Source organism: Lampetra planeri, chromosome 2 (genome assembly GCF_965212315.1).
Source record: "Lampetra planeri chromosome 2, kcLamPlan1.2.h2, whole genome shotgun sequence".
Lineage (NCBI taxonomy): Eukaryota > Metazoa > Chordata > Hyperoartia > Petromyzontiformes > Petromyzontidae > Lampetra > Lampetra planeri.
The window spans coordinates 12,559,303-12,574,121 of NC_136108.1; the positions used below are offsets into that span (position 1 = coordinate 12,559,303).

General features: G+C 41.0%; 1 protein-coding gene across 4 annotated transcripts in view; it reads right to left on the reverse strand.

Annotated features, from left to right (window-relative positions):
- LOC144728293 (protein TANC1-like) overlaps positions 1-14,819 on the reverse strand; it is a 113,514-nt gene that overhangs the window by 89,070 nt on the left and 9,625 nt on the right. For 3 of the 4 annotated variants that reach the window (XM_078607631.1, XM_078607621.1, XM_078607612.1), the window contains exon 3: positions 3,901-3,976. In XM_078607631.1, coding sequence (XP_078463757.1) covers positions 3,901-3,961 — 61 coding nt within the window. In that variant the 5' untranslated portion in view covers positions 3,962-3,976. Of the gene's footprint in view, positions 1-2,813; positions 3,855-3,900; positions 3,977-14,819 lie in introns of those variants that run through there. The other variant, XM_078607638.1, reaches the window with a different exon arrangement.

Here is a 14,819-nt window from a genome sequence, read left to right on the forward strand (position 1 = left end):
AGGACCATCCTGAAAAAGTTGTGAAACTCAGAGAGACTTTCCTTGGGTAAAATGTTCACATTAATCCAGAAGGGATTATCTCATGTTCAAGCTTGTGCTGCAATAAAGTATGCTTTGCTTAATCAAACCCTCCCGAGTTATAGTTTAAGTCTCCAACATTTTCCTGTATAGGGGAATTGGTTTCGTAATAGCAGTGTGTGGATTAAATGTGAGCAGTAGGGAAATTACAGAACAGCAGGAGCAAGTGTTGCCTGGATTACAGCTTCACAAAAATCCCACCGGACCATACGATGAGAGGAGTGCATGGCACTCGCGTTATTGTTGTGGGACTCAAGAATGCATCTCGTGGCCTGCCCATTGCTGAGTAAATGCTTCGTTATTTGAGACAAAGCCAAAGTGCTTGAAACATAACACAGCATTTTTACTGCTTGTTGTAACGATAGCTAGTTTTTTGTTTGTTTTTCTTGTTTTTTTTTAAACCGTCACAAACAATTTCTAGCTGTATAACATTTTTTAAAAAACAAAATAAAGTTCAGAAATCTGTTCAGTTGTTAAAGCCCACCTAAAATTCAAATATATCAACATATACTGTAGTGTCGCATACTGACTTCGCAGAATGCACCCTTTTAAATTCAGCGGAAGGCCCTGAAAAATAAAGGATGACATTTTACAATGAGTCCTAAGTGCTTGTTAACAAGAAAAGTTTCAGCCAGGCTGCTCTGCCATGCCCCATGGCCCTAAACCTTATGAGTCCCAGGCCCCTGCTGTGTGAGGAATAGGCCGCCCCACTCTCCAGAAGTGGGTTCTTTCAGATTGACCCGCCCTAGCTCCCCTCTGTGTTGCAAAAAGTCAACACACGAGACGGCGCACAAAGCATACCCACAGCTCTGCTGAATGTACAAGCTTTTATAGAACCTTTTTTCAGACCAGGGTGTGTCCTGAAGAGCCACTGAAGAGCGAAAGAATACTTTTGTAAGACAAAGGTTTAGAGAGGAGAAAAAACCCGAAAAAGTGGTCAAACGAGTCGGATAAACTTTACAAGCTATATTTGGATTCCAGACAGTGCAATTGTCCCAATATACTTTCAAAATAAAGGTTCCATGAAACGAACCTAAACATTCTTACAATGCCCGTTAATTAATGAGTTTAGTTCATTAATTATGAAATGTGTACATTTTGTTTAATAAACTACAGGGCGCCAACTGTAGTAAAGTGTCAGCCCATTTGGTCATAAACCAAATGCCGAGATGTTTCGGGAAAAGATTTTACTCAACTCCCCTTCCTCAGGACGCGAGTAAAAAACCAAGCAACGAATCGAGTCAAATATTTTCCCGAAGCTGGTTTGCTTTAAATTCGTGAAAATCTGATTTGGCACTTTACTTCAGCTAGCAATGACTTGTGCCACAATCTACGCCCGTTTTAATCATGTCTTTTATTTATGCGTTTGTACGTATGCCAGTCGTACCATGCCACCTGGGTCTTCTTGCAACCTCCAGCCAGTGAACTTTCAACACCTCATGTAACCGCAAATAAGCACTTGGGTGGCGAATGGTGGCTGTTGTATTGTATTTATTAAAAACGGCGAGTGTGCGAAACACAAATTACTCTTTAAACATCCATTACGGCATTAATCTTGTTCCTGGCATTAAATGAGGCAAAGTTTTGCTAACTCGGTATTTTCTCCTTAGAGGCACAATATAATATGAAAAATAAAGCACAATAAGTGGAAACAAGAGAGCTTGGGTGGAGGTTATTTGGGCAAGTCAGGGCAGACACAATGACAAATCTGTATTTAAATAAGGATATAAAATGTGCAATGAAATTGCCACACGGGTAATGTGTCAGCAGACAGTATTACTATGGGTGGAACAATCCAAACATGAATATAAATTATGAATCTCACTATACATGTATTGAATTGCCTATATAACAGTCGATGTTTTTCGATTTTGACGTGCCATATGTTGATGTATTGTATTCTTGTCAAGCCATGCAGCCACTAATACGCATCACTATTTGTTGTAATGACGAAAAATTACGTATTCTTTTAACAAATCATCACCATGAACGATAAAATGAGTTGAATCGCCCGAGGATGACTTATTCCACCCCGACAGTCTACAGTGCCCTTTAAAAAACTAAGACGAGCAATTCAATCTTCATGTTAAGTCATTGGCAAAAGCACCAGCAGCTTTCTATAACGTAATTCTACAACAACAATTTACTGCACAAGTATGTATTTAGTCTGGCGAATGACGCAGGTAAACCTAACATTGATAGTGGCGTGATTTAGAACAGCAATACCTGTGGTTGGTTTTTTTTTATGTGTTGCTTATGGCACCGGCTGGTGCTCACCGTGCGTAGCTGATGAAATTTACAACAAAAACGAACCAAAAGCACTGGACAACGCACACCTATAATATGACTAAATGCACACTTCACATTACTGCACCTGGCTTGGCAACAGGCGAGCCCAGGGTGGTTACAGTACGTTTAAATGTAAATGTCATGACGCCCGTGCTCAAAGAACACAGCGACAAAGACTCTTATCAAGCTGTATCTACGGACAAGAGGTGGATTTTTCTCCACTTTCTAAGTCTGTGATTAAAATTAATCCTGTTCTCCTTATATTAACGGTTACATAAGAGCTACATGGTACAATTAATCATATTATACTTAATTATATCCTGACAATCAAACAAAACACGCACGCATCTTTTACATTAGATTTGAAAGCGACGAACAAAAAACATGTACATTTAAGCGATACATTTCAGTACAACCCGCATTCACACTAAATACGCGTTACTCACAGCACGACACAGCTTCTCCTGGAAGGCAGAAAGTAAATCCAGAAGCAGAATGTGAACCGACCTGGCCACGCAGCAGCCCTTACACCATAGGGCGGGTGACGTCACAGCCTCACATTACGCGAGACATGGATACACCGCACCTCACCCGTGTCATGTGTTCCCCTATTGGCCAATGTGTCGCGAACACTGAACATTGCACTGCGGGCTAACCACCCTATCAAGTTCCCTTTCCTTGCTGTTGTGTCAACACATTAGCCTAAACCCAAAATCATAACAAAAAGCAAGAATTTGCGAATGACATGTGGGCTATACCATGGCACAGGTGCTCTGCATGAAGAAAAATAACACCTTTTATTTTGCCCGCCGAAACAACATGCCTGCAAGCGATCAAAGTCCTTTTGAACACAGGTGTAACGCAACCGGCAATGAAATGTTAAAATTGCACACACTCTCGCAAACATGCCGAATGTACCACACACAGATTAGTGAAGCCATGGGTTAAATTTCAATAACAGATTAGGTGTGACAAGGTGGTCTGTTGTTAGTGCCTTTGCATTTGGGTCCAGGGTTCAAAGAGTGGAATCCAACACCATATCCCTGATAACAACGCACCAAGGAGAGATTTATAGCGCAACCATGGAGCAATCATTAAGTAGCGGCGCCATCTACAAATCTGTGAGGATAGGATTTTGAAGACCCTCCTTGACATTGCGGCTCTCAAAAGGTCACTCTGTGTCAGTGTTTAGCCCTGAACCCAGAGGATAAGCCACAACCAATAAATTATCAACTCAAATTATGGCCATGAAAATATTTACCTTTGTTGAGCTGTACACATTCCCAAAGCACATTATTTTTCTCTTATTATGCTGCATTATTTGTCTGTTATGAAAAATTCTCGACATTTAGATGAGAAAAGTAGCTCACCGCTTCAAAATTGCTGCCCGTCTTGTTTGATGCATTGAAATTAAAAAAAATATGTCGTGGGTATACATAAAATAAAAATCACAAAAACGACGGGAATGCACACGATTAGCATAAAATGGTCATTAATACAGTTATAAATAAGGCAACTAAAAATAACACGTACCAGTATTTTTCTTCCTTGACAAGGCTCCATCCAGGATGGTCTTCAGATTTTCTCTGAACATGGTGCCGATGTCTCACTGTGCGGGCAATTAGACAAAAATGAATAACATTAAGTATCGCGGAGGGGGAAAAAAGCAACATTTAATTCGAGCACATATTGTTTTGCTTGCATACAGTGGTCCAAAGCAAACACAGCCCGTGTCAAATGCTGCACTTGTGAATGGTGCATGAGGAATCCAGGGAGCAGTCAGTAGGTAGGGTTTTATCCCCTGGCTGTGAGGGGGCAGGCTGACCAAACAAAATTCCTGGCATGCCTGGTGCATAGACACCACACAGGAAAAAACAGCCCCTTGTCCCTTCGTCCGCCAACCTTCTACTGACAGCAAATCAGTTGCCCTTACACCAGCATGCTAGCTACTGGTTTTCTTCATTCACTCAGCCATACAAGGTAAGTGCAGAGTACATAAACACAGAATCCACACGGTTTATGCACATACCACTCATACCATCCCCATTCTAGACAGTACAATTTAAATACTGTAATGAACATAAACTACGTGTGTGTGTTTACTCAAACAAAGTAAAACAAACCTATTGGGTCTGTGTGCAGCGAGTCTCTCTGTAAATACTGAAGTATTAAGATGAATAAAAAACCCAGAGCCAAAGAAAATCAGAACAAATTGAGACTGCACTACAGTTTATTCCAAAAAATATAATAGTAAATAGATAAGATACACTTCACGGGTTAATTTTAACCCTGAAATAAATTATCTCTTACACACCATTTTTTTAAGTACCGATTGTTCAGCCAGACATTACAGCACACAGGTCTCTTTATAGAAGCACTCCAGAGTTGGTATCAAGGCATATAATTAAATAGTTCTGACTCAGGGAGGGAATATTTTCATTAATAGCCGTGTTTTTTTCTTTATTGTGTGCAGACACGAATAGGTCAACTGCAGCACAAATATTTCCGACCATCATGATGGAAAAAATCTTGATTTTGGGCTTTACGTGTGCAAAGTGCACAGATTGTTTTCTTCAAATGTGAGAATTATGCGAGTCGACCAAAAATGGCAACATATTAAATGAACGTGCAATATATCTCAAATAACAGTAGTCTAACATCTTTACCATCAGCGAGTGTTATCCAAAAGGTACGTGAAATCGGTTCTGTCATCACACCATATTCTTGACAGATGGAATAGGCTATAGAATCCTCCCAACCTAATTCATCAGTAGAATTCAATTTTTTTCAACAGGTTTTTCACATTTTTGTTGCATTACATGAGGCTTTGCAGTTCAGCCTTTGCTAACACGGCATGGGCTTTTGTATTGTAAGGCACAGTTAATAAGTCCAGTGAAAACACACGGAATGTTTACTCTACCGTGAATACGTGAGGAAGGAAGAGGCCGTATTTTTACAGCTTTCAAAAATCACATCCATTTTCAGTCTTTTACATCAACCATCTACCAACATTTTGCCACCAGGGCTTTATAGTTCCAGAGCTGAGAGACATACCACAAGCATTTATGCATACCACAGTTAAAGTAAATAAATACCAATCCCTGTACCCACGCAAACACACAGCATACAAAGGCAAAGAATCCCCGTATAACCTTAACAGACTGTAGGGGCAAGTGCTGTTAGCGAGCACCTATTAAGGCATACGAGGGGGTGGGTGGTCAACACCACGCCCGGCCGCCTTTGTCTCCCTAGTGGCGATATTTACACACCGCACCAGGTACTCATTTGAGGCCGAGTCGAGCTAGGGGAGGCCAGGACCGGTTCAGATAATCGTCACTGGTATTGGCCGTTAGCGGGAATCGAACCCGGGTCACCAGTTCCGTAACGCAGCACGCTAACCTCTCCACTACAACACGAAACACAATCACATTTCTGAAGACCAAACACTACCGGATTCCATACCGAATGTGTTTTCAGGTAAAACATAAATCAATAGTCTGGCATAGTGTAAAATAGACTAAACTCTTAACGCTGATCAGCCAGCTGGCTTGGTCATTTCCTGCTGGCTAGACGTTCCCAGTCTCACTGAACCAGCCCCGTTTTCCAGCTCACGGTGTGCCATGTTCATGGAACCGAGATCTCTTCAGGTCCTAGCCGGCAATGCCTGTGCGTGCTCTGGCATCGCAGACGTTCAGTGCCCAGGGCCCCCCCCCACACCAAGCAGTGTGCGTCTTCACACCAGGATGTGGCTGTGACATCCACGAGCCATGTTTGCATTTCCTGAATCAAAGTGCAGCTGAGTGTGGTTTTTACACATCGTTACCAAACGCAGCCAATGCTCCCCGCTGGACTGCTTCACACACGTACATACATTATTTACACTGCTTATATACAGAACTATATATATTTTTTACCTATTTTATATTTTACTAGGTCAGGCCCGCTGAGCTATATTGCTCTTTTTCAGAAGCGTCCTGGCCACAAATGAGAGCTCAACGAAGTGATTTATCATGTGGAAATGCATAGCAGTCAAATACTCTTAAACACATGCATGTTCCTGCAAACCAGGCTAGGTAGTTAACATCTCGCCACTGTGGTCCCATATACATACCACCGCATACAGCGCAAGTATATCTTCTGTATAAAGTAATTATTTTCATTAAGCAAGTCGGAAACAAAGATAGACCTACTATGCAGGTTTTTAAGGTGGTGCTGTATTTCTCCGATACAGTTTTCTTTGTGTTTGTAACGCAAGTTGTTTTGCATTATGTCCAAAATTTCGCTCCGCGTGATGCCCAATGATTCGCCCTGGAGCAAAACGTCATACATTATGCCAAACAACAAACAGTTCAACGATAAACCTCTTGGACAGCTACAATTATACACATTTTCAACTCGCTCACAAAAAATTGGAAATATATTAGAAATCATGGAAATAATCTTAGCTGATTTCAAATGCCCAATTTGATGAGAAAAAATACCCTAGAAAGTGGTCTAAGTGTATTCAACGTTGAGCTCATTCCCTAAACATCCCTTCCGCACTCACCCATCTCCATCTTGACGCCCAACCCCCGAGGCCATTGTGCCTCTCCGGGTGGTGATGTCCAACTTCCTCAAGGAACATAACAAAAGCCCTTAAAACCCCACCCAGGCGTAAATGCCAGTTGGGCAGTTTCTCAGTAAAAACAGGACGGAAGCAGGAACCTGTCAGTGAAGAATCCAATACACAGCATAGGCAGGAATTGGTGCCACTGTTGACCTTCAACGGGGGCAGTGTGACCAGAATTCAGGCACCAAATTACTCACTCTTCTTCTTCACTTTGGTGCCTTGGTGGGTAAAGCTGGGCAAGCACCGCTGCTGCACATTCTTGGACAGCCCCACTGACTTACAGCTGTGCACCAGATATCTCGTCACAATTTAAAATGTGTTTCTCATTGGGGGAATTATTAGATTAAGACAGCATCATTTATAAAGTTGCTTCGTCAGTTTCTAACATACACAATAAGACATTAGTAAACAAATTTTTTTAACGTGACATCATCGATATTATAATTACTCAACTTTATATCGTACAAACAAGATTTTAGGTAAGTCCATGCATTGAAACCCACAACACCAGCGGCAATTGTTGCACTTGGCTTAATGAACAGTAACGCTACTTGTTTGTGCACATTACAGAGTTTTTTTTTTCAATCTTGACAGCTGGCAAGGCACAAAGTCATAACTTGGAAGTTATGTTCGCAATATATTCTGTGTCGGACTGCTGGCAAGCTCCTTACGTGAAGCAGAGTAGGGGAACTCAACGGGCTTAGCATGCCAAAGTGAATCCGGTCAAATGAAAATTTCAGTCTAGACTGAGGGCAGACATAAAACGAAGGGAATCCTAAATATTTGACCCAGAGCCGTATTATGACTACAAGTGCAAACGGCAACACGATGACGTCCTTGTCTGGGTTGTTGTATACAACAACACTTCCACAGCAACACAATGTCGGTATACTGTGGAATGTGGTTGATGCACTTTGTAAAATTAGTCTCTAAAATCCAGTTTTTACTTTACCCGACAAGAGAAACGTGAGAATGTGCACATTAACACGACAATTAAGAACAAAGAAAAGTATGTTAGACACTAGGCTCGCAGAAGTGCGCAACGCAAGGCCAGGTAAAGAAAGTTAGGCCAATTTTTATTGCCTTCCCCGGTCCCTTTGGCCCTCATGTTTTATCACAGGTGTAGTTTTAAGTGAACTTTGTTACAAGTTATCTGCAACGAATAACGACTTATCCTCGAACAAACGTGAACCCTACCTGCTCTATTGCAATGCTTAAACGAGTATTAAAATACACTCCACACACATAAGTATGTACACAGTTATATATTGACTCAAATTAAGGGCATAAGTCTCACATTAAAACAGAAGCCGTTTTGCAACATATAATTTACCGCAGTAGAGTACATTTTGTTATTAAACGTGTAGAATCACATGCAAGTACACATTTATAAACTATGGTTAAGTGGATTTCTGGGAATGTGTGGTCATAGCCATGAATTAAAAACTGCCCCTTTTCACATCGAGACGCTGCGTTGGGGCATGGCTCCCACCAAGTCGCTACTGTATGGCCAACACAGATCAAAAACCTTTATATGAGTCATGCTCATGTCCTGGGGCTGAAGCTGCTGCTGATCCATGCTGAATTAACGCTTGGCAACAGAGACCCTCAAGGTATAATGAATATCAACAAATCATTGCGTGTTACTACGTTGGCAGCTATAAATAAAGCACATACATCAAAAAGCTCAACACATTAGTCAATAACACTGCCTTAAAAGGATATATATATATAAAATAAGAGAACGTGTTGACCAATTGGCCTTCTCCATAGCTATTGCTCAAAAATGCTGCCGAATACAAATTTTTCTTTTAAGGCCGTGTGATTGACAAATAGAATAAGTTTCAAGGTGTAATGGTTTTGGGGAGATAACAATGCATGTGAATATAACAAGACACATTTCAGTGGGTGTTATAGCCATTTTAAAGTGCAATATGTAATGAGTGGTCATTTCAGTGAAAATATCTCTTCCTCGTGGGCATGTGCTGGGTGGACGACTGTATTGCAGGATCATTAGACATGATGGCTTGGAAAATATTCTTTGGTTCTTTCGGTTAAGTCACGTCTAAAGATAAAATAATAAATTAAAATAATAGCGACGTTTCGATTGCAACACAAGCAATCATCATCAGGCATAAGAGAAATAGCAACAAAAATCTAACTAGAAAACTATAGACAGACATACAAGCAGACAGACATCACAAGGACACACAGAGAGAGGACACATATCGGCACAGAGAGAGGGGTCGTTTCTGTGAGGGTCCCTTAAATATAGGGAGGGGGGGCGGGGACGGAGAGAGGGAGGGGGCAGAGAAAATTAGCATATCAATGAGTGGACGGCAACGTGTTGCTGCTGCGCAAGTAAGACGACGACGTGGCACGGCACGCAAGCTTGAAAATTAGGAGAAAGACACACTAAAATTAAATAACCTCGCAAAATATAATTTTAGTGTGTCTCTCTCCTAATTTTCAAGCTTGCGTGCCGTGCCACGTCGTCATCTTACTTGCGCAGCAGCAACACGTTGCCGTCCACTCATTGATATGCTAATTTTCTCTGCCCCCTCCCTCTCTCCGTCCCCGCCCCCCCTCCCTATATTTAAGGGACCGTCACAGAAACGACCCCTCTCGCTGTGCCGATATGTGTCCTCTCTCTGTGTGTCCTTGTGATGTCTGTCTGCTTGTATGTCTGTCTATAGTTTTCTAGTTAGATTTTTGTTGCTATTTCTCTTATGCCTGATGATGATTGCTTGTGTTGCAATCGAAACGTCGCTATTATTTTAATTTATTATTTTATCTTTAGACGTGACTTAACCGAAAGAACCAAAGAATAATTCCTGCAGTCACGAAAGCTCCAAAAATTAAGGCTCGGAAAATCCTTAATCCAGCAGTGGATTGATGATGGAGATGGCATTCCTGACGTGAAGCACAAGCCCTGATCAGGTCAAGCTATGATAAAGGTATTACAGCACTTCTGCTAATGCATAATTAATTAACATTATCTTTATCCTACCTTTCCAGGATGTGTGCCCAAGGCAAGGCTGGCTTATAATGTCTCCTTTTTATCTGTCACTCAAGACTAAGTACCGTACTCAGATCCAGATTTAAGAAAATTAATGTAAACCCTATTTGTGAAAACTCTGGTGAAAGCTGAGTCCATTAAAAACGAATACTGCATGCTGTACTTTAAAAAGTGATGTTGTAGCAGAGATCACACACAGCCACACCAGAGGTATTTGGCTCAGAACCCATACATAGGCATTACTGTATTACCAAGAGTCGCCAAGCCACTACACATGTGCGTTGCTGAGATTTGCAAAAATGTTAAAACGCAGACAATAACAATGACTTACAAAACGGCAATGCCGGCAGTCGTGGGAAGGGAGATTATTGAACACGATTCTCATCTGCTGGAACGGTTTTCCTCCCAACAGACCGCGATCACAGACTCTCCACCAGTGTGCACGCATTCTGCCAAGATGGGCATCTGGCCCCTTCCACCAAACACTACAACAGTGAACTTATCTTCGCCAAAAGAAGTCATCACGTCTAAGTGCCTACAAGCTATTTTAAGTTCAGTTTTCTGTTCAACTCCAGTAATGGTCCAGAGCCGATGGTAGAAATTCAACATTGCTATGGCGAGAATATACTCTGATAGGGCAATCATGACAGTATTGGCTTCCTACAATCTGGAGAGTTCAGCAGATGGTATTTATCCAGCTTTAAAACTCACACAAGACAATGGCATTAAATAAACAGTGCTACAGGTGAATAAAAAATAAGAAGAGTTTTTTTCTTGGTTCTTTCGGTAAAGTCACGTAGAAGGGAAATAATAAAATAATAAAAAATATTGCTAGTGAGAAGGAAGATCTCAACATTTCAGCCGACCACCTTTCAGGATACATCGAGGTTTACAGAGAGACTCCTAAATGCTGTACGGTATTCTTGATAGGGGAAGTTGGGTGGTTAGTGATCAATTCCAAAACAACATGTTGTAGTATAACACAAGTAAATAGCTCACTAAACATTGTAATTCACAACAATGCACAAGACTGTATTGTAAATTTTGTATTGTAAAAGTACATTTTGCCCATGAAAAGCAATTCAGATATATTGAAGCTTTGCGTGTTTTCTAAGCTTCATAAATAGTTCAAGGTTCCTTCAAATGGCCGAGTTCTCCGTGGTATTAAATGCTTAAAAAAGAATAAGAGTCTGTGCTGTGATCTTCGGCAGTTGGCTGGGTAATGTGTTCCAGCAGAGGGGGAAGGATTTATGAAGGCTTTAACTGCTGCAACCAAAGCAAATTGATTCATTGTCAATCGCTACACGGTCACGCAATTTAAGGTACATCAGTGCGCAGAGAAAGAAGGAAACACATGTTTTCATTTGTCTTGCCACACGATCGTTATTGCCAAAGGAAAAAAACAACTCAACACCAAATGTAAAAAAAAATACATTTGATACGTATCTTATGGAATGCATGCTAACTGTTCAGATTTACATTTGCTGAATAGTATAGGCTTGTTGAGCAAGGATGGGCCAGGATAGTCCTTGGATGCGTGACCACCATGCATTATAGACGCTGTGGGCATCAGGGGACAGTGCAGAAAACTCCATTGTTGTGCTGTGTTTCTATGCTCCACGCTTTCACCAACCCGCAATAGCCAGCATGGTGAAGTATGATAAAATAATATATAGCCATTGAGCACTGACAAAAGAGTTTTATAAAAATTCAAATGTCACTACATTGCACACACAATATTATCTACATATATAAATATCTCTGAGTCTCCTGATGAAGTGGGGAGCTTCAAAATAGATATCAGTTAAATGTTGTGCACCAATGCCATCGGAGGATGCTGGCTGCCGCAAGGTCTCTGAGGCTACCCTGCAAATCTTGGGACAGCTCAGCACAAGTGCTCGCTCGCAACGTTGCACCAAAGACTCACTTGGTGGCGCTGTGTTTTTTCATTCTTGGCCGCAGTTCAATTGAATTTTGCCCACAAGTATTAACTCCGGGGGATCAGCATTGCCTGAAGTCTCCATCTTTGGACAAAACGTTCAACCGAGGTACTGTATATCACATGGCCTTTAGAAGCCACCAAGTATACACCCCCCCCCCCCATGGCTAAGTCATGAAAAAAAATGCATTTCTCTGCAGTGGTTGGATTTTCCTATTATCAGACGTACGCAAATCCAAACGCTCGGTCGTCATACATGACACCTACAAAATACTCTCCCATCTGTAAGTGCTGAAAAGAAGGACCAAAATAAATTACGAATTTCAGACGAAATATGTACAAGGCAAAATATCCGGCCAACAGTTGCTAATCCACTGCTGAAACCTTGTTAAAATGTCTCCAAAGTTGCATCAGAAGACAAACATAAAACATCGAGTGTTTATTGATGATGATGCTTAGTTGGGCACACGCATAATTAACAAACAAAAACCTCACATTTGTCAATAACACTGCGGCCTTAAAAGAGAAAAAATATATATAAAAGGCAACATTTCAGGCAAAGGCCCTTCAAAACTACAAAACATACAATAGTACTGTACACTAGTACTGTTTGTCTTTTATAATTCAATGGTACTCAAAATTAGCTCCTAAATAATAGCAAGGAAACATTAAGCGATATATTTTCTGAATACGGCAGTTAAGAAAACATGCTATTTTGGTCACGTATTGTCACCAAACAATGCCCTAATCGGAGTGGCCAGGTATGGTAAACTCCTGAAGGAAATGTCTGGGCTCCAGTCATCCGTTCTCCCCATTCCTCCAGCACAATACAGCCCCAGTTTGCCAACTACGGAACATGTATGCGAATAATATGTTGTTAAAATGGATTATTGCATACTGGTCGCAACAATAACGCCATATAGACTACAAATGTCCAAGCCTCAAGGTACACGCAACTTCGGAGGATAACTGCAACCAACAAGGCGCAGGTTTTAGTGAATTAAAAATAAACCACTTGAACAAATCATTTTATAATACAACCAAGTCTATAGAAGCATTCACATGTGACTGGCTGAATAACCACTGCACAAAACCCCTGTTGTCAACCCTAAAGTGATTTAGGCTGCAGCTCTTACACAACTCGCATCCATCAACTCTTCATCCATCTTCAATTTTGCTTTCCAAGTGCATTGTAGTAACATCCACTTTACACTCAGAAACTTTAAACCAATCGTTGGTAACTGAACCATAACAGCTTCCAATTTTTTTCCCACCCGCTGACCGTAAAATGTGAGGCCCAGTGGTAATGGGCAATGAACTAAAACTGAGTATTTTTTCTCAGTATCCAAGGCTCTAACCGAGGCAAATCCAAATATGCATCTTTACAAAGGTCAGACATTGTTTCATGATAATTCTGCAAAGACGAGTTGATTAAAGTTGGTTCTCACGGTTCTTGTTAATACATGTTTTTATTATTTATTAAAATTACATGAAAATTGTGGAAAAGAAGATGTCAATATTTATATGACCTGATATGACACAGATTATGAATGATGGCCAGTGATCAAGACTAACAACGAAGTGTTAGATGAAGTAGGACACATGTCCAAGAGGACACCCACTCTGGCGATGAAGTAATACGGTCAGATCATGTGCAGGAGCTGGATGTATCATTATATCGTTGGAACATGGGGACTTGGTGGCTGCTTGTGGAGGCCTTAATCATGGACGATTAGGACATGCAAATAATCAGTATGCCACATTTTAGGCTGATGAGAGAATAAAACTGTACAAACAAGGCTGAATAAAAACAAAACAAATGAGATGGTGAAAAGGAGACAAAAATATTAAATCACTGTGACTATATGGAACCACTGGGAGTAGGGATTATATTGTTACACCCTTCATGGTATTATCATTGTTTCGGAAGGGGCTTTCACAAGACAGTATCTTAATCCTACTGCAGTGTTTTCAACTTATTCTACACTGCCCAATTGCCGAGTATGATTCAAAACCATGTTCATATATATAGCATCTGAATTTGATCGCACCTCAAAAGACTGTACAGGGACAGTGGGCACATATATTTTATGAAGAGAGGCAGTCAGTTACAGGACGGTCTTTAGCCTGGACTTGAACAGGGACAGGGAGTTGACAGCACAAATTACAGAGGGGATGAGAGTTCCAAACCATGAGGACAGCAGAGAAGAATGAGTAAGCTCCCTCTGAGCAAATTTTAACTGAATTCTTAAACAAAATCCTTGGTTGCTGAAGTGTATGGTGCATGGAAGGGAATCGAGTGCGATAAGATGAGATAGACAGGCAGGGGGCAAGTTAATGGTAGATCTTGAAGATGGTGAGTGCGATCCTATAATTGATCTGGAATTGCACAGAGTGAGAGGAGGGACTGGAATAATAAGGTGATCTGGTATCAGTTATGGGTGCAGGTAAAACATCTGCTACTGCTGGCATTTTAGATCTGGAGTTCAAAGATACCGAATTTGGGGAGACTAAAGGAGATCATTTATAATTTGAGTCAGGATGTGACGGTGCACTCAAAACTGTAGTCTTGGACCTTTTGCTAATGAGGATACGTACTTTTGTATTCCAAAATGTAGCTAGAAGCTAGGTCCAAATACAGTGAGACAACATACAGGACAGATGTAAGAGTAGACCGTGAGGATGGCTTCATGCAGTCAATATACAGCTGGGTGTCATCACCAAAGAAATTAAAGTTGACACTAAAACAGGAAATGGTTTTCTCAAGACATCTGAGAAATACTGGAGAAAAGCAGATGCTTGAGGATGGAGCATTGTGGGACACCACAACACAGGCGTTTCTGAGAGGAACATGGCCCTTGTATTGAAATGTAGAAGTAGAAAAA